Source organism: Nannizzia gypsea, genomic scaffold (assembly GCF_000150975.2).
Source record: "Nannizzia gypsea CBS 118893 supercont1.1 genomic scaffold, whole genome shotgun sequence".
NCBI lineage: Eukaryota > Fungi > Ascomycota > Eurotiomycetes > Onygenales > Arthrodermataceae > Nannizzia > Nannizzia gypsea.
In genome coordinates this window covers 1532611-1552947 of record NW_003345201.1, presented here as the reverse complement: position 1 = coordinate 1552947, position 20337 = coordinate 1532611, and the positions used below count along the sequence as shown (strand labels likewise).

Genomic DNA, 20337 nt, shown 5'->3' with positions numbered 1-20337 from the left:
TAGTTTAACCGGTTATGCATAAAGCCAATCATGCGTTGCCTTGAGGATCGCTTGGGTGAGAGGATGACGTGCTGAGAAATATTAGCGCCCACACAAATCTCCACATGCATGCGGTGAATCGTAATACCAGGATCCTCGTGAATGCGACCTACCTGGCTTGGGATAGGTGCCTTCTTTCTGCTCGGCAGGAGAGTATCTTGCCCACAATACAGGAAGTACTCGTAAAGAACTCCGTAACCAGCGCGCAGAAGGCTTTTATGCAGTTAGTTTGCTGGGAGGAAGATGTTTTCTTAAACTTTTAGGGTTTACGGCTCCCGATTGGAGGAACCGATTATGGCAAGAATATACTTACGGGATCCGAATCAAACCGCTGAAGCTCAGAGTTTGATAAGAACCAATATTGCTGTCGACGAGAGAGTAGTTGATACCGTAGATTGCAAACACAAGCTTGGATGATAGATATTTGCTGAACTGGTGGAGATTTCCAGTAGAGAAGGGCCGGTTAAGAGTACAACAACAAAGACTCTACCTCATGCTTGATATGCTGTGTTTCTTGCCTTCATGGGCTTCTATGAGGTTGCGTAATAAGGGTCAGGTTGCAGCGAGTTCGATACTGTGGCGAGGCTTCCCGCGTCTTAATTTCAAAAGCCAATGATTGACATATAGTAGTGAAATCCATAACCTGCCACCAAATATACAAATGCACAAATAAAATGGACTGTCTGCCGGTGTGTCGATCCTCCAAACCAGAAAGGGATAGATAAAGAAAAGAAAGAATATCGAGTGGGGGTACATAGACCGAAACGCCGCTGCTTAATACATATCCTGGATCCGGGTTCAAAACTGCACATGACGCTGCTCATAAGCCTTTCTCTCTTCTTCAATCATCTCAATTGCCTCTTCCAGGTCTCCATTAGCAGCTTCGGCGAAAATACGGAGCCTATTAACATCTTGAGACTTATCGTCACCGAAACCAAGAGCTCTCAGCTGTGACAGACATAGTTCTATTGGGTCGTTTTGTGGTGCTTCCGCCACGGTTGCCGTCTGAACGTCACGGGGAAAAGTTCCAGGAAGGTCCGAAGGGTGTTCACAGCCAGTGCTGATGTCTGCCAGCTCATAGGTGCTGGAGGGACGCTGTGGGTAAGGATTATACTGAAAGGGGCTTTGGCGGGGTCTCCGCACACGCTCTGTTGCACTTCGACGCAGTGAGGACGTGTTTGGTGGGGGGAATGGGGAGCTGCGGCGAGGACGTGGGTTAAAAGGGCTGGAAAGATCTGATAGTACAGGAGGATTAAGATGGTTCAGGTCGCGGGAGCTGTTGCGCTCAGCTCGGCCCCCGCCCGTGTTGGACCTAGAAGGTATGGTGCTTTGGCTATCCTGGTCCCATGGCCATGACCCAGGGATTCGGCTGGGAACCGGGGGAGCTGATGGTTCCCCAGCGCTACCATGCTTAATATTGTTTCCAGTCTGAGGTCTAGGGGAGGGCCAGGCTGGTTGAGGGGCGTGCATGAAAAGATGCTGCTGTTCAAGCTGTTGCATTGAGGGGTACCGATTAAGTCCGGAGTCATTGTCATTAGGCATGGACAAGGGGTTGGAATTATCATATGTATTGGGTAGTGGCCTTGCATTGAGACTGTTGGTATCTTGAGATGCAAAGAGAGACGGATAGCGTTCGGCAAGGTTTGCCTCCGATTTATCAAGTAACGCTGTGCTAGGTGCTGGCTGAGTATTGCCTTGTACCTCGGAAATTGGGACTGCGACTGGTTCAAATAGGGATGAGGTTCGCAGATGTTGCTCTGGCTGTATAGTACTGCCGGTATCATTGTCCAGTTCACTCACTGGAACTATCGATGGATAGCTGGGCCTCTCGGCTTCAGTTGTCGGGTGTGAAAATTTGGGAGTGGACTGTTGAATATGGGCCTCGGGAGGCTCAAAGACGTTGCTAGTCTCGGGGGACAAATTCTCGCTTGCGGACTCAACATTAATGCTATAGTCCCCAATGAGAGTGCCTCTAAGGGCTTGCAGTGCAGCAGATGCAGCGTAGGCGGAAGGGAAGTGAACATAGCAGAAGCCGGAATGATCACCCGTCAAACTATCTCTAGGAAACATCACAGTCCCGACAAACCCTTGGCTTGCAAGGGCTGAAATGACTGATTCTTCTGTGGCATCTGGGGGTAGATTACCGATGAAGATGTCTTTTGTTTCAGGGTTCACTGCTTCAGGGGCTAATGATGGGTCGGCCGTGCCTTTGCTAGCACAGTTTTCCTGTGACTTGAGGCCTTTCTCAAAGCCTGCAATGAGTGAACCGCCGATTTCCCGTATGTCGGACGCAAGGGTTCGCAGATTATTCAGCTGAGCAGTAACCACTCTCTCTGCTTCACTGGTTGCAACGGAAGATGACCTTGCGGACGTAGCTGCCTGCTGCATAATTTCTGCTAAAGTTTGGATATGACTGCCCATAACCTGGAGAGTTTCGTGGATGGTATTTTGCATCTGATCGGGTATGTGATGCTGTAAGTCTGTAACTCTCTGCTCAACCTCAGGCAGGCGGTCCGCTAACTCGGCTGTAAGAATATTTACTCGAGATAGGAGGGATTGGAAAGACTTTCCAAAGACTGTAACTATATGGGATATAGCCTCAGAGCTCTCTGGTGCTTTGTCTGAAGTTGGCCGAGCAGTAACGCTCTCAGCTGACTGTGTTTCCGGCTCCTGCACCCCTGTGGAAACTGAGCTGGAAAAGAGTTCCTTGGCCGCTGTGGTTGTCGTGCCTTCAGTAGGCTTGTCCTGTGATTCCGATTTCGAATTTTGTGCCATAAGCCGGGAAAGCTCGGCTTCGAATTCTGATAGAAGTGGTTTGGGGAATGCTTCAATGGGGGATTCCCTGCTATTGGGTTCCCTTTCCCTCGTGCTAAGGGAATGACCAGAAAATTGGTGTGCTGGTTTGTAAGTGCTCCAGAAATCTCCAGAATCACTAGCCGTAGGGCCTTCTTCTAGTTCTGGGCGATATGAGCCACGCCAGTATGCTTTGTAGTCTTCGCGCATACGCTTTCCGGCAGCATATGCCTTATCGGAGTTAGTTTGTCTGGATCAAATGAATACGTGGAATAAGTGACGTACCTGTTTCTTCCCTTCTTCAGTAATAAATTTGTTTCCTGCCGAGGATCCTTCACAAGACGATTCAAGATTCACATCATTGTTTAGCCCGGTGTGTATATCGGATGAGGTATCTATGACAGCTGGATATAGTTTATGGTCTTCCTTGTTCGCTAGCGCACTTAAGTGGGCCCCACGCTGTCCCGGTGAGACACCCCCCTGCTGAATATCTGCTTGAACAGCAGATGCTTTGTTTGCAGCGGATGAGGGTTCCGGGAGACCACTCGTCAAGCAGTAATTCGCGTTTGACCGATAACCAGTGTTGGCGGGAATAATTTGACAGGACGGCTGCCCGGAAATACTGTTGCTCACAGTTCTCAGACGAAAGTTTCTCCAAACGTCTACCACTGGAAGAGTTTGTTGAATCTCAAATGTATGCATGACAGGGTCATTATCTGCGTTGAGTGTGCTCAGAGGTAGACGGTAGCTATTCGGTAGGAGTTCACCAATAAGCTGAGAAAGTTCTAACGATGAACCGACCTAGAAATAGCAACGCCTGGAGTCAATACACATATGCAGTTAAAGAAGGGCTGTATGTATATCTTTATCTACTTACAATCACAGTTTCGCCATCGTCTTCATCCTGATACTGAAGCCTCGCTTGCGGGAGTTCCTCTATAGTCCGGTCATACTCTTTTGCGGAGACCTGGACTACTCCATCACCTTGGACTTCAAACTCCGCCCTGTGACGGTTATCTGGGCTTGAAATCGAAGCGCTGTCAGACTCGAAACCGTCATCGTTCCTAGAACGGCGCCGGCGGTGCAACGGATGTCCAACAATGCCCTTTATCCGAAATGGCGGCAGCATTTTGGCTTTCAAAGATATATCCAGAGGGTTGTTTGTCGAAGGAACTGTGGTGACGCCCTGGGCTGGGAACGTTAAAAATAAATGCGATAGATATATATTGCAGCCTGGAAGAAACAATACGAGCGTATCTCAACTCAAAGCGGCAATACGCAGGGGTAAGACCAACGGCTGCTGGTCCAGCCAACGAGGAGAATCTGACTGCCTGTTCAGATGTATGCGCGTTCTGGGGCGAATTCACGCCACCCCTATCGGCGTATCTCACGCAGCAGGCTTCTCTGGGAGCTTACGTAGCTATACGTAACGGTACTCCATACGACAGCCAAAGCAGTGTTTGATAACTATCTGAGGGTGTAAAATAATCGATGAAGATGTTGGATGCCCGCCGTTGCCAGGCAGCAGCAATAACCATCGCAAGTGTCGTCCATACAAAAGCGACCGATGATGTCCAAGTTTCTTTTCTTTTTTGGGCGGAGCAGGTTCCAACAAAGTTCGTCATACTTTATTAGTCATCATCTGGTCGCGCTACACGGATTAAATATATTTCCGTGTATGATAAATCCTTATTAATAAAGTTTAAATATCCACACGTGACTCGGTGATGCTTCAGTTGCCGGATTAGGATGAAGTGAGCGTGGATAGAACAAGTACAACAAGTCAAGACGCCACGAAGGAAACTGAAACTGCATCTCGAGAGAAAGAAAGAAAGCTGTTTCTGATCTTCGCCTTGCTTTGCTCGCGAAGCTCCATCGGATGCGCGCATAGGCGGCCGCGAATAACACGCACCCTAGGTGGTTGCAATGCCAAACAGCAAACCGTCACAGGCCCTGAAAAACCATGTCAACCAGAATGTGAAGCAGGTGGTCCTGGGGAATCTTCAATTTAAGGCGTGGTTTGATTCGCGTTACCCTGAGGAGCTAGTGAGACCTGGCGATGGAACGCTGTACGTCTGCCGGTGGTGTTTCCGATATACATGCGACAGACAAGCATACCTGGGCCACACGCCCACATGCGGAAGCAAGGATGCACCACTCGGCACCCAAATCTACGACCATGGCGGATATTCGGTATGGGAGGTCGATGGCGAGGACCAAAAGCTCTTTGCGCAGAATTTGTCTCTCTTTGCAAAGTTATTCCTAGACCACAAATCCGTCTTTTTCGACGTGTCCTCGTTTCTATACTATCTCCTCGTCTACACCAATCCTACCGACCCGGACGACTACCATGTACTGGGGTTCTTCTCAAAGGAAAAGATGTCTTGGGATGCTAATAATCTAGCATGTATTCTCATCTTTCCACCCTTCCAACACAAGCAGCTGGGCAAGCTCTTAATGGGCATTAGCTACAAATTGAGTGCATGGGAGTGGAAGGGCGGAGTTATTGGTGGACCCGAGAAACCTCTCAGTGAGATGGGCCATAAGAGCTATGTGAGGTTTTGGGAAGAGAGGATGGCTCGATTCCTCCTTCATGTCAGCGCTAACGCGGTGAAGGACGAGCAATCCAAAGCCAATAACGTAAAGCCACAGCCTACGAAAAAGTATAGGAAAAAGCCCCCTCGAGAGCAGATGTCAATTCAGGATATTGGACAGGCGACTGGTATGTTAGCGGAGGATGTCCTCACAGCCCTGAATTCAATGGGGGTTGTTCAAGCAGAGAAGAAACCTGTGAAACGGAAACGAGCCTCACAGCCAGATGGTGAAGATGAACCCCCTACTGCAGTCATCAAACGGTCCAATGTCCTAGAATGGTCGAAGTCGCACAGGGTGAACCTACGGGATCCCGTTAGTGAGGACGGATTTCTAGGGGAATGGGCCACAGGTAGTGACAACGAATCGGATTGACAATGGCATAGCGACTATCTCACCCAGCCATATTCGAAAAGTCAGGCACGGGTGTTAATCGTACATGCTTACTTGTTTATTTGGGGCCTCTCTTAGGCGCGAACATGGCATGCTTCCTACCATACCGATAATAAACAATTTCCCGTATCACTAATACGCTGCTGCTAGTCGATGCCATCATGAAAATGCTGCCCACGACAGGCTTGTGTTGAATGATCCAATCTTTTAATTGCCTCAGGATGCACAGCTATGCACTCGGGTCCAGGTGTTAAGTAATGCAGTCGGACCGCTCCTACTGCCAAGTGAAACTAAACCCTATACCTGTTGATTCTATCGACATCATATCAACTACCCAATCTACTCGACGTCTAATGCTCTGGCACATCAACCCAATACCATAGGCAAAAAGGGCTACTTGCTCGTTGCAACAAAGCCTCTTCGTTAAAAAATAATGTGGGCTTTCGGCTGGGAGTCGGTACTGGGAAACGGATGCAAAGGATGAGTTAACACGGATTGGATGAACATGGCAAATTTGCAATGAGAACTACGCTTATATGATGTTCTAGCTCAATATCAATATCTAACTCCAGTCTGTTGGCTATGGGGAGAGTAACCGAGCTTTATTGTTGATATTTGTGGCTCTGCTAGCAATATAGCAACGGCTTCGGCTTCGGCTTTGATCTATGAGTAGTCTATCAATAGATCTCTTCGCAACCTGATACACTTATCCATCTAAAGACGGTTTAACGCGCCCATTACACGCTTGATATACTGCATTTGTTAGCATAAGGCAACCCCCTCAAAACGAAACTGTGCGCAAAGTAATCTATTTTTGGCATTATCCTAGAGGACTTGATGGACATCTAAGCACAACAGCTCCCAATGATTAAGAATCATATTTTTCATTCTTCCATTCCCTGTGGACCACCTTGTTTACCCATCTGTCTAGCCTTCAGCAACTCGTCACACAGAAGCAAATTAGAGGCGATGCCGGCACTAGAAGCAATGCAATTTCTCAATACCCTGAATGAATCAAAGACACCTTCCTGGACAGGATCCATTGGGTTTCCAGTAACAAGGTCTAGACCAGCAATGTTTCCTTCAGAGTGTTCATCTTGAAGGACAGCGATCGATTCCTGGATATCATGACCGGAGTTGGCAGCCAAAGTCTTGGGGATGATGAGTAGTGACTCCAAGAAGGCGTCAACGCCGAATTTAGCTTTGCCCTTCACGGTCTTGCGGAACTCCGCTGATTTCAGGTGTTCGGCGCAAGCGATCTGGAAAGATCCTGCTCCTGGAACAACAGCCCCATCGACAATGGTGTTGTAGACAGAGCGTAGTCCGTCACGAGTTGCTTCCGTAATCTGGGTGATGGTGTGTTGATTTGGACCTTTGATAAGGAGGGTCACAGACTTGGGATCCTTGACCTCTTCGACGAAGGTGTATTTCTCCTCGCCGAGTTCATGTTCATAAACGAGGCCAGCCCAGCCGAGAACGTCAGGAGTGAGGTCGTCAACACTGTTTTGTGCAGTACCACCGCATACTAGTTGTAGTCGTTCCATGTTTCTCCTCTTCGCTCGACGCAGAGCAAGAATACCATTCTTCACCAGGACATCCAAACTTAGGGGGTCGATACCCTTCTGATTGATGACAACAAACGATTTCTTAGGATCGTTTCCACAGACCTCTTTCTTCAAGTCCACAATCTTCTTTAGTTTAGCGTCAACAAATTTGCGCTCACTCTCAACAAGCTTATCTCTCTGTTCGGCAGTCGAGTAGAAAAATCCGGAGTTAATTTCAGATTTTTCATACTCTAAACTCACGTTGAGAGTAAGGATAAAAGCATTCTCAACTCGTTTGGGCATATCGGGATGGCGAGCTCCATGATCCAATGCAAGTCCTCGAATAAGCTTAGTATCAGAGGCAGTGCGGTGCTGCATCTTCATAATCTCAATCATATGCAAATCTGGTTTGGCGGGAGCTTTGTAAATCGCAAGAACGGCGTCAACAATTGCGGGTGTCAGTTTCTCTGCAAGAGTACGGTTAAGTTTTGTGGCAAGGGATGTCCGGGCTACTGATAGCAGCAGCTCTCTATCGATATCCCGCTTAAGTTTGAAAGACTCAAGGAACTAGAACATGGTAGTGGTCAGCCAAACAGCCCATGAACATGGAGACTCTGCAATTTCTACATACCTTTAGAGCCTCATCCTTAGCAAGCTCATATCCATCAGTAATCACTCTAGGATGTAGACCTTCGGAAATATGTCGATTAGCTTGTTTAAGCAATTCTCCAACAAGCAAGACCACCGAAGTCGTTCCGTCGCCAGTGATATCATCTTGTGCAGTTGCCGCTCTTGCAATCATCACCTGAAATGCCGCGTATCAGTATGTGTATCGCTTGTGAAGAAGGATTGGGTGATATTACCGCGGTGGGATTTTGAATTTGCTATATCAGATTCGGCATTAGCAGTTGTAACGATAAGCGAGGACGCAAACATCTGGACATACCATTTCTCGCAGCAAGACGTTTCCATCTTTTGTGAGCTTGATCTGTATATCCGTCGAGTGAGAAAGTTGCTGTACAATATATGTGGAATAAACGAGGTAAATTCATACCGATCCCGCACCGTCAACAAGCCTATATTCATATCACCAAGGGTTAGTCAACAGTATATAAATATTATGTAGAAACCCCACACATACATTTTAATGGTACCAGAGGGCCCTAGATTGGACTTGAGGACATCTTGAAGACCTTCTCCGGCGCTGATATTGACCTTTAACGCTTCTCCTCTCCGCTATATACTTTGTTATTTATTGTGCCCCCTGAGACGGTGGGATAGAGGGGGGGTATTAGGAGCATTACCCTGGACTCCGCCTTTGGGTTCAGCAACTGTGTTGCGGACATGGCGAAAAAGATAGGACTTCTTTAATTTAAAATGGCCTCCCGACTCAACCTGAACAAATCCTGATAATGCACGTAGAAATGCTGGTAGAAACGCTTCACCAGGTGTTTTCTGTTCGTTCCGCCAAAAGAATCTCAAAAGTGCCAAAAAGTAAAGTTCAAGCTCGAAGCTCTGCGCACATTTCCCTTTCCGCACTAGCGCGTCCACAGAGACAACGAAGGAAAAAAAAAACTTCGACTTTTTTTGCTTCTTGCGATTTTTCCAGCTTCAAACATTCAATTCAAAGGAGCTCGTCGAGCAGCCGCCAATTGACGGGAATCAGGCCACTTCAAGGATACAGTCATTCTTTATCGATAGACATGGCAGACTTTCTTCTCTTCGAGGGCCCGGTGGGCTACTCTCTTTTCAAAGTCGTTCACAAGCCCGACTCTGTTGGAAATAGACTGAAGGAGGTTCAAGCTGCTAACCAAGACCTTGCGAAATTCGGAAAAATGGTCGAGGTTGTCAGTTTCTTGCCTTTTGAGTATGTCTCCCTATGTTTCAATTATCGTTTTTGCATGCTAATATCTGGTTAGAAATAATAAGCAAGCGCTTAGCGAAATTAACGACGTATCCGAGGGTGTCGCTTCTGAGACGTTGATCTCGTTTCTTGAGCTCAATCTGCCAAAAGCAAGCAAGAAAAAGAGCGTGGTGATGGGTGTCTCTGATAAAGGGCTGGCTGGTAGCATCAAGGCGGCGTTCCCATTTGTAGAGTGTGAGACTGGCGACACTAGCGAGGTTGTTCAGGATATGCTACGAGGAATTCGAATGCACTCTGGAAAGCTTCTCAAACAGCTTCGTGAGGGAGATATCAATACTGCTCAGTTGGGTCTTGGGCATGCCTATTCCCGTGCAAAAGTCAAGTTTTCGGTTCAGCGCGACGACAACCACATCATCCAGGCTATTGCTATTTTGGATCAATTGGACAAGGCTATCAACACTTTTTCCATGAGAGTGAGAGAGTGGTACTCGTGGCACTTCCCAGAATTGGTCAAGATTGTATCTGATAACCATCGTTATGCTCGCTGTGCCCTCTTCATCAAGGACAAGAAGGACCTCTCTGAGGACAAACTCCATGATTTAGCTGCCATTGTGGATGATGACGAGGGAATTGCTACCAGCATCATGGATGCTGCCAAACACAGTATGGGTCAGGATATCATGAGCACAGATATGGAGAATGTCATCGCTTTCGCCGAACGTGTTGTCAGCCTTGGAAATTACCGCAAGAATCTCCATGCATACCTGGTTAACAAGATGAGCGTTGTTGCTCCTAACTTGGCTACCCTTATTGGAGAAGTTGTTGGTGCACGTTTGATCTCCCACGCTGGAAGCTTGACTAACCTTTCGAAATACCCTGCCTCAACTGTACAAATCCTTGGTGCTGAGAAGGCCCTTTTCAGAGCTCTTAAGACCAAGGGTAACACCCCTAAATATGGTCTTCTCTATCATTCTTCTTTCATTGGCCGCGCCGGTACCAAGAACAAGGGTCGTATCTCTCGGTTCCTCGCAAACAAGTGTTCAATTGCATCAAGGATAGACAACTTTTCCGAGACACCATCTACAGCTTTCGGAAATGCTCTTCGACAACAAGTAGAGGAAAGACTGGAGTTCTACGCCTCTGGGGCCGCCCCGACCAAGAACGAAGTAGCAATGGTATGTGGATATCCGCATAGCGCTCTGTTTTTAACACTACTGACTGTTTTATTACTTAGAAAACTGCCATGGACTCGATTCTTGCTGATATTGAGATTGATGGTGACGGTGACGGTGACGATGATGTTGAAATGGAAGATGCTGACAAGGCTGAGAAGAATGAGAAGAAAGAAAAGAAGGAAAAGAAAAAGGAAAAGAAGGAGAAGAAGGAAAAGAAGGAGAAGAAAAAGGAGAAGAAGGAGAAGGCGGCTGACGCATCTGATGCTGAAACTGATGCTACACCGAAGAAGAAGCGGAAACACGACGCAGATGCTGGGTCGGAGAAGAAGAAGAAACAAAAGAAGTGAGCCTCTATGTTTTGGAGTCTTTGAATGGCGTTTTAGGAAAGGATGTTTCTTGTCCCCATGTCTGTCTGTTTATTCGGAAGGATTGTCTGCTTTTCATTTTTTGTGTATACTTACGACAACATCTTGTTCTTGAATGGATATCAGTGAGCATTCAATCTTCCATGGCATCTCGAAGCGCCAGAAGCGCCTTGCTTACTAAGCTGTCGCAATATAAAACGCGCCGTTCGAAGTTAGACGGATACCAAACCAATATCACTATCACAATATCAAATATTTCACATCCAAAATCATGGAAAAGTTCACATATCCCAACGAAGAGCTACCTAAACGACACTAGTTGGCACTGGTCAGGCTGATGCAAATCATCCGAATCCATGGGATGACGCGCATTTGGTACCATAGTTACCTCCTGAGCTGATTTATGAAATGAATCTGAAACAGTCACTTCAACAGCCTTACATAACTATTAACTATACCCTGAGAGATGGAACGGAGAGTGCTATTCGCTCTTAACAAAACTCTGAAGCGCAAACACGACGAATCTGACCTTAGCGAAGAGTCAGTCTCACCAATATCAAGTACAGATCAAGATGATGCAGAAGGCACACCCGAAATCAGTGATCGGGCTGGTATGAAGGCACCCGGGGCTCATCTCCATGGCAATGTTGCTAGTAAATTTCAAGATCTTGATATACAATGCCAAACCACGAAAAGCGAGGGGTTTCGGAGTCACTCCCCCACAAGACACGACATACAGTCTCGGAAACCGGAGCTTCCATTAGAGCCTTCCACAGATGGGCAAAACTCTATAATAAATAATGATAGCGATGATTTGAAGCGGACAGGTTCTACCGTGGGGCCATTAATATCTTCCAACAAAGGCTTTCCGGAGGTAGCGGACCCTTTGCACTTGGGTTCACCGCCTCCTACATTCAATGAAACTACCGATACGGAGGCCAACGAAGAATCATTGACCTGGGATGACTCAGAAATAACGGGACATCATGCTTTAGACCCTAATGATGATGGATATGGACTCAATGGAGTGGGATTCAAGCCATCAGCTGAAGTGGCGTGGGCTAGGTCCCAACATCGAAAAGACCAGGTAGCTGAATGGAAGAGACGTATGGCTAGTGAGGCACGCGAAGCTCGGAGCAGACGAAGGCAGAAGGATGATGATAGTGGCGACCCCATAGCAAAAGGCTTCCCCAAACAGAAGAGAGTCAAGTTTGATGCCTAAGGATTGTATACAAGACGTTTTACAGACTATCAGGATTAGGGAAGTGTTCTTGGAAACAAATGACTATTTTACAGATTGGAATAATGCTCGTACAGACGTCTACTCGAATGTTATACAGGTGTCAAGGTATTTGTCGTCCTGGAATGCCCACAACCCAGACTCCGAGACTCCCAGGGGATATGAAAATGCTGTGGCCCAAATATCTACCAAAATTTATAATTGGACAGGTTCGTCCAGCTCTTCCGGCGTGCCTCCTCTGCTTTCCGGGCTTCCTCTTCCTCGTGCAGTTTCCTGGCAGCGTCTCGCTCCTTTTGTTTCCTAAGCTTGAGTTCCCTCATGAGTTCAGCCGCTTCTCTCATTCCCTCACGTTCAATGGCCCTCTGTCTTTGGCAGTATTCGTGTGCAGCCAACGACACAATCGCAAAAGAACCAACAGCCCAGTTACTAGCACTCCATAACGACTTAAGACCTAGGATAGAAGTTAATCTCACTTGCACCTTTCCTGTTACGGACACTCTCTAAACTGGCTGTACATAACCGCTTTCATACCTCCAAGTATAGCCCTTATGCCTCCAATGCCGAATCCTGTACCTATTCCCACTAGAAGAGAATCTCGCGCGCAAGGGGCTTTGTATACCGATGTAAATTTATCGAGGGATAACGATTTCAGTGAATCCATAACCGTGACTTCCTTTGGCTTACCGCCTGCCGAGTTATAGGTGCCACCAGGCATTAAATTGATCGGTTCGCTGGGGTTTCCGAGCTCCTCCCATAGCTTGCCCACTTGCGACTTGGATATTTCATATCTCGTCTTTCCGTCCGCCGTCGTTGGCTCCGTTTTTGTAGAAGGATCCGCCTGCGAAGTTTGATCTCGAGAGTCCGCCGCCATGTCTACCTCTGTTGCGCCGACAGATCAATTGTTTGTTTTGTCCAGCCTGTCAAAATTTCTTCTGCGTCGCTTCTGTCTTCTCCCCATCTTCAACTTTTTGTTCCTGAGAAGGCAAGCTTGGCGCGTGCCAAGAAATATATCTGGAAATGGAATATTTACCCGCGCCGCTTCAATTAAGCAAACCTTAAGAAACGCGAAGAAACGCGCCAGACGCGATTAGTTGACAATCGATCTCGAATGGAGAGTTTCTTCCTCAAGATGAACTTTTTGTCGCAAAGCGCTTTCGTCCCTGAGATTGTGGTTTTCTTCCAATGCAGTCTTCTTCAACACTGCTTCCTAGCCTAATGGATCTACTTTAGTCCATCTTTTCTTTTCTCTACACATTTTTAATTACGATTCTTGACACGCGCCCAAGATGGCCCGCCGACCAGGAAAATATGGCAACAATTATAGATCGCAGTCGTCATCGTTTATACCGAAGAAGTCAAAGACCATTGGTGTGTCATCTCTACGGTCGAGCGAAGCGACCTCTCAAGATGAAAAATTCCAAGCGTTACGGATTGCGGACGAGATCGATGAGACGATGGGATTTGCGCGATATGAGGCAGGGAAGAAGCGAATTGGGTGGCTATGCAACATGCATAGTACAACAATAGAAGACGCAAAGATACCTGGTGGCCGAGCGGCAGTAGAGTTCTATTTTCTCGAAGATAATGGCGGCAGTTTTAAGGCGGCGGTCGAGTACGACCCTTATTTCCTGGTAGCTACAAAACGAGGACATGAAGCGGAAGTAGAGGAATGGTGCAAGCGATCATTCGAGGAGCTAGTGAAAGGGGTAAAGGTGGTGGAAAAGGAGGATTTGCAAATGCCAAATCATTTGCTTGGATATAGAAGGAAGTTTTTGCAGTTGAGCTTTGCCAACGTCTCGGACCTGCTTGCAGTACGAAAAACCATCTTTCCCATTGCTGTCAAAAATAGAAAGAATGTCAATGCGATGGATACCTATGCGGAGCTTGCAAGGTTAGTGTCCACATTCGTTGTTCTCGGACGGTACTAACATAGGTATTACAGTGCAAATGCTGGATTTGATCTTTTTGACGATGCCTCGAATAGCCACGGACAAAACTCCCTGCAGGATGCCGCGGACTATATTGTGGATATCAGAGAATATGACGTACCTTACCATGTCCGCGTCTCAATCGATAAAGGTAATGGTTCTAATAAACTTTAGTGTTTGGCTATGGCTAAGACAATCTAGATATCCGCATTGGAAAGTGGTATACGGTTCAGTCAATCCACGGTGTTATAACGTTGACCTGCCTTGAGGAAAGGCTGCAAAGAGCTGACCCAATCGTTCTTGCATATGATATAGAAACCACGAAACTTCCGTTGAAATTCCCGGATGCTGCGATTGACCAGGTTATGATGATATCATATATGATTGACGGACGAGGTTACCTGATTACAAATAGGGAAATCGTCTCTGAGGATATCAACGATTTTGAATATACCCCCAAACCCGAATACCATGGGCCTTTTACGATTTTCAATGAACCGGATGAGAAATCTGTTCTAGAGCGTTTTTTTAGCCACGTAAAGGAAGCAAAACCAAGCGTTATGGTTACTTATAACGGTGATTTTTTCGATTGGCCCTTTGTTGAAGCACGAGCAAGTGTCCAAGGAATTGACATGTACGCTGAAATTGGCTTCCGAAAAAATAGCGAGGACATATACCAAAGTGATCATTGCGTTCATATGGATGCGTTTTCATGGGTAAATCGTGATAGTTACCTTCCGCAGGGAAGCCGTGGCTTGAAAGCTGTTACGGTTGCGAAGTTGGGTTACGACCCCGATGAGCTCGACCCGGAATTAATGACCAGATATGCGAGTGAACGGCCTCAAACATTAGCCGAATACTCGGTTTCTGATGCTGTAGCGACATATTATCTATATATGAAATATGTCCATCCATTTATCTTTTCACTCTGTACCATTATCCCACTGAGTCCAGATGAAGTTCTTCGAAAAGGTACCGGAACCCTCTGTGAAATGTTGCTGATGGTTCAAGCCTACCAGCATAACATTGTTCTGCCCAACAAACATATGGATCCCAATGAATCATTCTATGAAGGTCATCTTCTTGACTCTGAGACTTACGTTGGCGGCCACGTGGAAAGTATTGAGGCCGGTGTATTCCGCAGTGATATCCCAGTTAATTTTACTGTTGATACAACCGCTATTGACGAGCTCCTTCGTGATCTTGATGCAGCGCTCGAGTTCAGTATAACCGTGGAAGAAAAGAAATCCATGGAAGACGTGGTCAACTACTCCGAAGTCAAGGCACAAATTACGGAAAGGCTCCTTAATCTGAAAAATTCACCGAACCGAAAGGAGAGACCATCTATTTATCATTTAGATGTTGCGTCTATGTATCCCAACATTATGACTACAAACAGGTTGCAGCCAGATTCAATGATCAAGGAGTCCGACTGTGCTGCCTGCGATTTCAACAGGCCTGGGAAAACCTGCGACAGACGCCTACCATGGTCTTGGAGAGGAGAATTTTTACCAGCAAAACGCGACGAATATAACATGATCCGACGTGCGGTTGAGAACGAAAAGTTTCCTGGGAAGACAAAGAACCACCCCCCAAGAAGCTTCGAGAGCCTTGATGAAAGTGAACAAGCCACGATCGTGAAGAAACGGCTACAGGAATATAGCAAGAAAATTTATCACAAAATTCGTGAAACGAGAACCATCGAACGCGAAGCCATCATTTGCCAGAGAGAAAACCCCTTCTATGTTGATACCGTCAGGAACTTCAGGGATCGAAGATATGATTTCAAAGGCAAACAGAAAGTCTGGAAAGGCAAGGTAGAGTCTCTCAAGTCTTCTGGTGCTGCAAATTCGGAAGTTGAAGAAGCAAAGAAGATGGTTGTTCTCTTTGACTCTCTTCAGCTTGCCCATAAAGTTATTCTGAACAGTTTCTACGGCTATGTGATGAGAAAAGGTTCTCGATGGTATTCCATGGAAATGGCTGGAGTTACTTGCTTAACTGGAGCACATATCATCCAGATGGCAAGGGAACTAGTGGAACGGATTGGACGACCTCTGGAGCTCGATACTGATGGTATTTGGTGCATGTTGCCAGGCACTTTTCCGGAGAACTTCGTATTCAAACTTGTAAATGGTAAAAAACTCGCCATTTCATACCCTTGCGTTATGTTGAACCATCTAGTTCACGGTCGATTCACAAACCATCAATATCAGACCCTTTCGGATCCTTCTACGTTCAGATACACAACTCACAGTGATAATTCTATCTTTTTCGAGGTCGATGGCCCCTACAGGGCCATGATTCTACCAACCTCAAAGGAAGAGGATAAGAACTTGAAGAAGCGTTATGCTGTATTCAATCATGATGGATCTCTTGCTGAATTGAAAGGGTTTGAGGTAAAGCGAAGGGGAGAGCTTAAACTCATCAAGGTGTTTCAGACACAAATTTTTAAGTTCTTTCTTGAGGGAACTACACTTGAAGAGACATATGGAGCTGTAGCTGAAGTTGCGAACAGATGGCTGGATGTTCTACATATGCATGGCTCAACGTTGGCAGACGAGGAACTAATTGATATGATATGTGAAAACAGGAGTATGTCTAAAACCATCGAGGAATACGGGAGTCAAAAATCTACGTCAATCACCACCGCCAAACGACTTGCTGAATTTCTAGGGGAGCAAATGATCAAAGACAAAGGACTGAACTGCAAGTATATCATATCTGCTGCCCCGAGGAACTCCCCTGTCACAGAAAGAGCCGTTCCTGTTGCTATTTTTTCAGCGGAGGAGAATATCAAACGGTTTTTCCTACGTAAATGGCTGAAAGAGGACCCTGGAGATATGGACCCACGTACAATAATTGATTGGGATTATTACTTGGAACGATTGGGATCCGTGATTCAAAAATTGATAACTATACCCGCTGCTCTGCAGAAAGTCTCCAATCCGGTCCCTCGAGTTGCTCACCCGGAGTGGCTTCAGCGAAGGATCAATACCAAGGAAGACAGGTTCAAACAAAAGAAAATGACTGATCTCTTTACAAAAAACCCATTAGCCAATATCTCAACAAATATTATGGATCATCGTGTTCCTTCTGCTGGGGATATCGAAGATATGATGCAGCGTGGAAGCCAGAAACCAGGTACACAGATAGGGAACAAGCTCACTCAGAAGCGAAAAGCTCCAGGGGATACAGTTATATCTCAAGATCCTTATGCCAGCCTTCCACCGGTAATGCCATCGATTACCAAGAACTACGAAGACTGGCTCCGTTACCAGAAACAGAAATGGAAAATCCAGAAACAAGCACGTCTCCGGCGCCGCAAGCTCTTTGGCGCTAAGAAAACCGCAGCTTCTGACTCGATTGGCAGTTTCTTCCGAAACCAGGCCGAACTGACCTATGTCAATACCTGGCAGATATTGCAACTTAGGGAAACTAGTAGCCCGGGTGAGGTGAGGGCATTCGTGCTGATTGATCGGAAAGTGCACACCATAACCATCAAAATACCCCGTCAGATATTTATCAATTTCAAAGATGTGGATCTTCCGGATGTTGATATCACTGGCTGTTCTGTGCAGAAAGTCAATCACACACTGCCAAATGGCCATCCATCCGTCCATTTATTCCAACTGAGTATGCCAGAAGAGATATATCTGAGAGAAGCATCAAAGATATCCCTATTACTTAACCACCCAAGCGTTGAAGGAGTGTATGAGAAGAAAGTGCCATTCAACGTTCGGGCCGTCCTCAAACTCGGAAACCATTGTACTTTTGATGAAGAGCAGCGAGGAGTTCTCGGCAAAGGTTTGGAGCATGGCTTTGATTTGTCAACTCTTCTTCCAGCCCCAGAACCGGGTATTTATCTCGAAGGAGCAGAATTTCAATATGTCCTGCTCTATCATATAGTCTCCGGTGAACGTGAGATATTCTCTGTTTTCTCCACTAAATCTGGAGAAGCTCATATTGTGACGTACACAAAGCAAAGGGACATCCAAGGATTTCCCAATGTCGATAAAATTTTCGCGGAGGCTCTGCAACGGAAAGCAGGCGAGCAAAATAATGAAGCATGGCAGCAAATATTCCAATACCAAGATAAGCTACATTTCAAGACAACGCAGGTTACAACGAAGCGAAAGGCCCACTTAGAAGTTGGTGACATTATTAAAAAGTTTCGCAATGAGACTACTATGCCAATGATGGTTGTAGTTCAGTCACCCAAAAGTCGCCAGCTTCCACGTCTAATTTCAATTCTGAAGGATTACCCGATGATATCTCTCAGGTCCAATGCTTCAGATAATGAACTGCCGCCGTTGGGCTGGCAATCATACGCCGCAAGACAAATCGTGGTACATTACTTAGCGCTGGATTCCTGGGTTAACCATCTATTGGGATTTGCGAGATACGGTAATGTACCGATCGGCAACTTGGAGAAGGATGACCCTAAACACTTAATCGATATCCTTTATGCTCGCCAGCTCGAGCAGAGCAATGTTGTTTTATGGTGGTCCGCTAGCCCTCTTCCCGATCACGGTGGATATGAAAAGGACAACATCCTAGGCCCACTAAATTCGGTTGAGATGGCTTCTGTCAATATAGCCGGTGCATATTCTACTGTTTGCATTGAGCTTGAGGTCCGAAATCTTGCCATTAATACTGTCCTCACCTCATCACTTATCAATGACCTCGAAAACAATGAACCCGCATTGCTCAACCCAACAGCTCCAGGAGATCAAGAGAAAATCTCGGACGGAACGGGTGTTTTGTATTCAGACACTGCATTCTCCGCTGTGGGTATACTTGTTTTGCGAGAAATGGTAAAATCCTGGTGGAACGAAGCCTGCAAGGGCAATGGGATGGCAGATGTCATGGTCCAGCATCTTATTCGATGGGTGGAGAGTGCGGATTGCTGTTTATACGATCATGCACTGCACCAGTACATGCAGATGATCCTGAAAAAGGCTTTGCAACAGCTTATCTTGGCCTTCAAACGAGTTGGGTCCAATGTCATTTATGCAAACCCAAACAGATTGATTCTTCAGACAACCAAAACCGAGGTTGGGAATGCTTATGCTTACAGCAAATATATTCTTCAATCTATTAAGGAAAAGCCGTTGTTCCACTTCCTTGACATTGACATCAAGGAATATTGGGATTACTTGATATGGTATGATCAATTCAACTATGGCGGCAAAGCATGTCAGGAAGTTGTCGAGGCCGACAAGCAAGAGCTGGAAGCCATTATGAACTGGCAGATTAGCAGATTCTTGCCCACTCCCCTGCAATCTGTGTTCGTGGACTGGATTGTGGAGTACGTCGAGATAATGCACGGACTCAAGAAACCTGTTACGGTGAATGGCGAAACCGATGGGACTCCTCGGCAGACACAACTTCCATTCCGGCCTGAAGACGAAAGCGAGAGCGTCGAGATAACTTCAGTGTTGAGCCAATCCTTCTCTAAAGCACTGAAAAAACAGGTAGCTGGCTTGATTCGTCGACAGCGTGACGAGATGTTGCACCCTGAGCTTGCCTCTGACTACGACTTCCCCGTACTTCCTGGAGCGGTGCCTCCTAAGCATGAACGTAACCCAACCCTAGAGTTGGTTAAATACCTTATGCAGGTCCTCGGACTCTCTAAATACACCACACTGGAAGTGAGGCTTCTCCGTCGAGACCTCCTTGCACTTTTCGACATCCGCGAGTTTAGTGACGAAGGGAAATTCGAAAGCCCAAGCTCAAGCTTAGTTCTTTCACAGATAATATGTCATAATTGTACTATGGCCCGGGACTTGGATCTCTGCCGTGACCCCGAATTGCTTCCCGAAAGCGGAACGGAGAATAATGCGTCGACAACCCTCCCTCCGTGGACCTGCCCTTACTGTTCTACCGAATACGATCGGCTATTCATCGAAGAGAGGATTATTGGCGAAGTCCAAGGTCTTGTGATGGAGTGGCAAGCACAAGACCTCAAATGCGCCAAATGCGCTGGTATAATGATTAACCCATTCATGGAACACTGCTCATGCAGCGGTGAGTGGGCTGAGACTATCGACAGGCGTGCCACGGAGAAAAGGCTGCGGGTATACAAAAGCATAGCTGATTATTACGGTTTCAAGATGTTGTCCATGGTTACGAAAGGCGTTTTGGAAGGCATATGAGCGGGCAGTTCATGATATCCATGATACTCAATAATGTGAGATATTCGATCTAGAGTGTGGCTCTAGTAATGGCTTTTTCGTTGCATGAGATGTCTTTTGTTTTGTTTTTTTTGTTTATGTACCGGCGTTCACGGAGGCAAAATATATGTGGAAAAGGGGTGTAATCGTTTACCTTCACTTGTCGTCCCTGTACCTATTCTAGCATTTCAGGTTGGTTATATCACTGCGTTGTATATATATTTACGTTGT

The 20337-nt window shown here is 46.4% G+C and overlaps 7 protein-coding genes across 7 annotated transcripts; 4 read left to right on the top strand and 3 right to left on the bottom strand.

Annotated features, from left to right (window-relative positions):
* Positions 1-837: 837 nt before the first annotated feature.
* MGYG_00574 (hypothetical protein) lies at positions 838-3961 on the bottom strand (the record flags this gene model as incomplete). Its single annotated transcript, XM_003176437.1, has 3 exons — positions 838-3063; positions 3118-3633; positions 3710-3961. 3 exons carry the CDS (start codon positions 3959-3961, stop codon positions 838-840), a joined length of 2994 nt encoding a protein of 997 aa, XP_003176485.1.
* Positions 3962-4758: 797 nt separating this feature from the next.
* Positions 4759-5799, top strand: MGYG_00573 (histone acetyltransferase MYST2; the record flags this gene model as incomplete). The annotated part of the gene is made up of 1 exon (XM_003176436.1): positions 4759-5799. The coding sequence occupies one exon, from the start codon at positions 4759-4761 to the stop codon at positions 5797-5799; it is 1041 nt and encodes a 346-aa protein (XP_003176484.1).
* Positions 5800-6701: 902 nt separating this feature from the next.
* On the bottom strand, positions 6702-8707 carry MGYG_00572 (T-complex protein 1 subunit zeta; the record flags this gene model as incomplete). Its single annotated transcript, XM_003176435.1, has 7 exons — positions 6702-7928; positions 7993-8166; positions 8225-8245; positions 8308-8349; positions 8416-8437; positions 8503-8597; positions 8666-8707. 7 exons carry the CDS (start codon positions 8705-8707, stop codon positions 6702-6704), a joined length of 1623 nt encoding a protein of 540 aa, XP_003176483.1.
* Positions 8708-9064: 357 nt separating this feature from the next.
* On the top strand, positions 9065-10747 carry MGYG_00571 (protein kinase subdomain-containing protein; the record flags this gene model as incomplete). Its single annotated transcript, XM_003176434.1, has 3 exons — positions 9065-9228; positions 9281-10400; positions 10460-10747. The coding sequence occupies 3 exons, from the start codon at positions 9065-9067 to the stop codon at positions 10745-10747; spliced, it is 1572 nt and encodes a 523-aa protein (XP_003176482.1).
* Positions 10748-11231: 484 nt separating this feature from the next.
* On the top strand, positions 11232-11987 carry MGYG_00570 (hypothetical protein; the record flags this gene model as incomplete). Its single annotated transcript, XM_003176433.1, has 1 exon — positions 11232-11987. The coding sequence occupies one exon, from the start codon at positions 11232-11234 to the stop codon at positions 11985-11987; it is 756 nt and encodes a 251-aa protein (XP_003176481.1).
* A 203-nt stretch (positions 11988-12190) lies between these two features.
* MGYG_00569 (hypothetical protein) lies at positions 12191-12876 on the bottom strand (the record flags this gene model as incomplete). The annotated part of the gene is made up of 2 exons (XM_003176432.1): positions 12191-12456; positions 12537-12876. The coding sequence occupies 2 exons, from the start codon at positions 12874-12876 to the stop codon at positions 12191-12193; spliced, it is 606 nt and encodes a 201-aa protein (XP_003176480.1).
* Positions 12877-13291: 415 nt separating this feature from the next.
* Positions 13292-20088, top strand: MGYG_00568 (DNA polymerase epsilon catalytic subunit A; the record flags this gene model as incomplete). The annotated part of the gene is made up of 3 exons (XM_003176431.1): positions 13292-13896; positions 13948-14084; positions 14135-20088. The coding sequence occupies 3 exons, from the start codon at positions 13292-13294 to the stop codon at positions 20086-20088; spliced, it is 6696 nt and encodes a 2231-aa protein (XP_003176479.1).
* Positions 20089-20337: the final 249 nt, after the last annotated feature.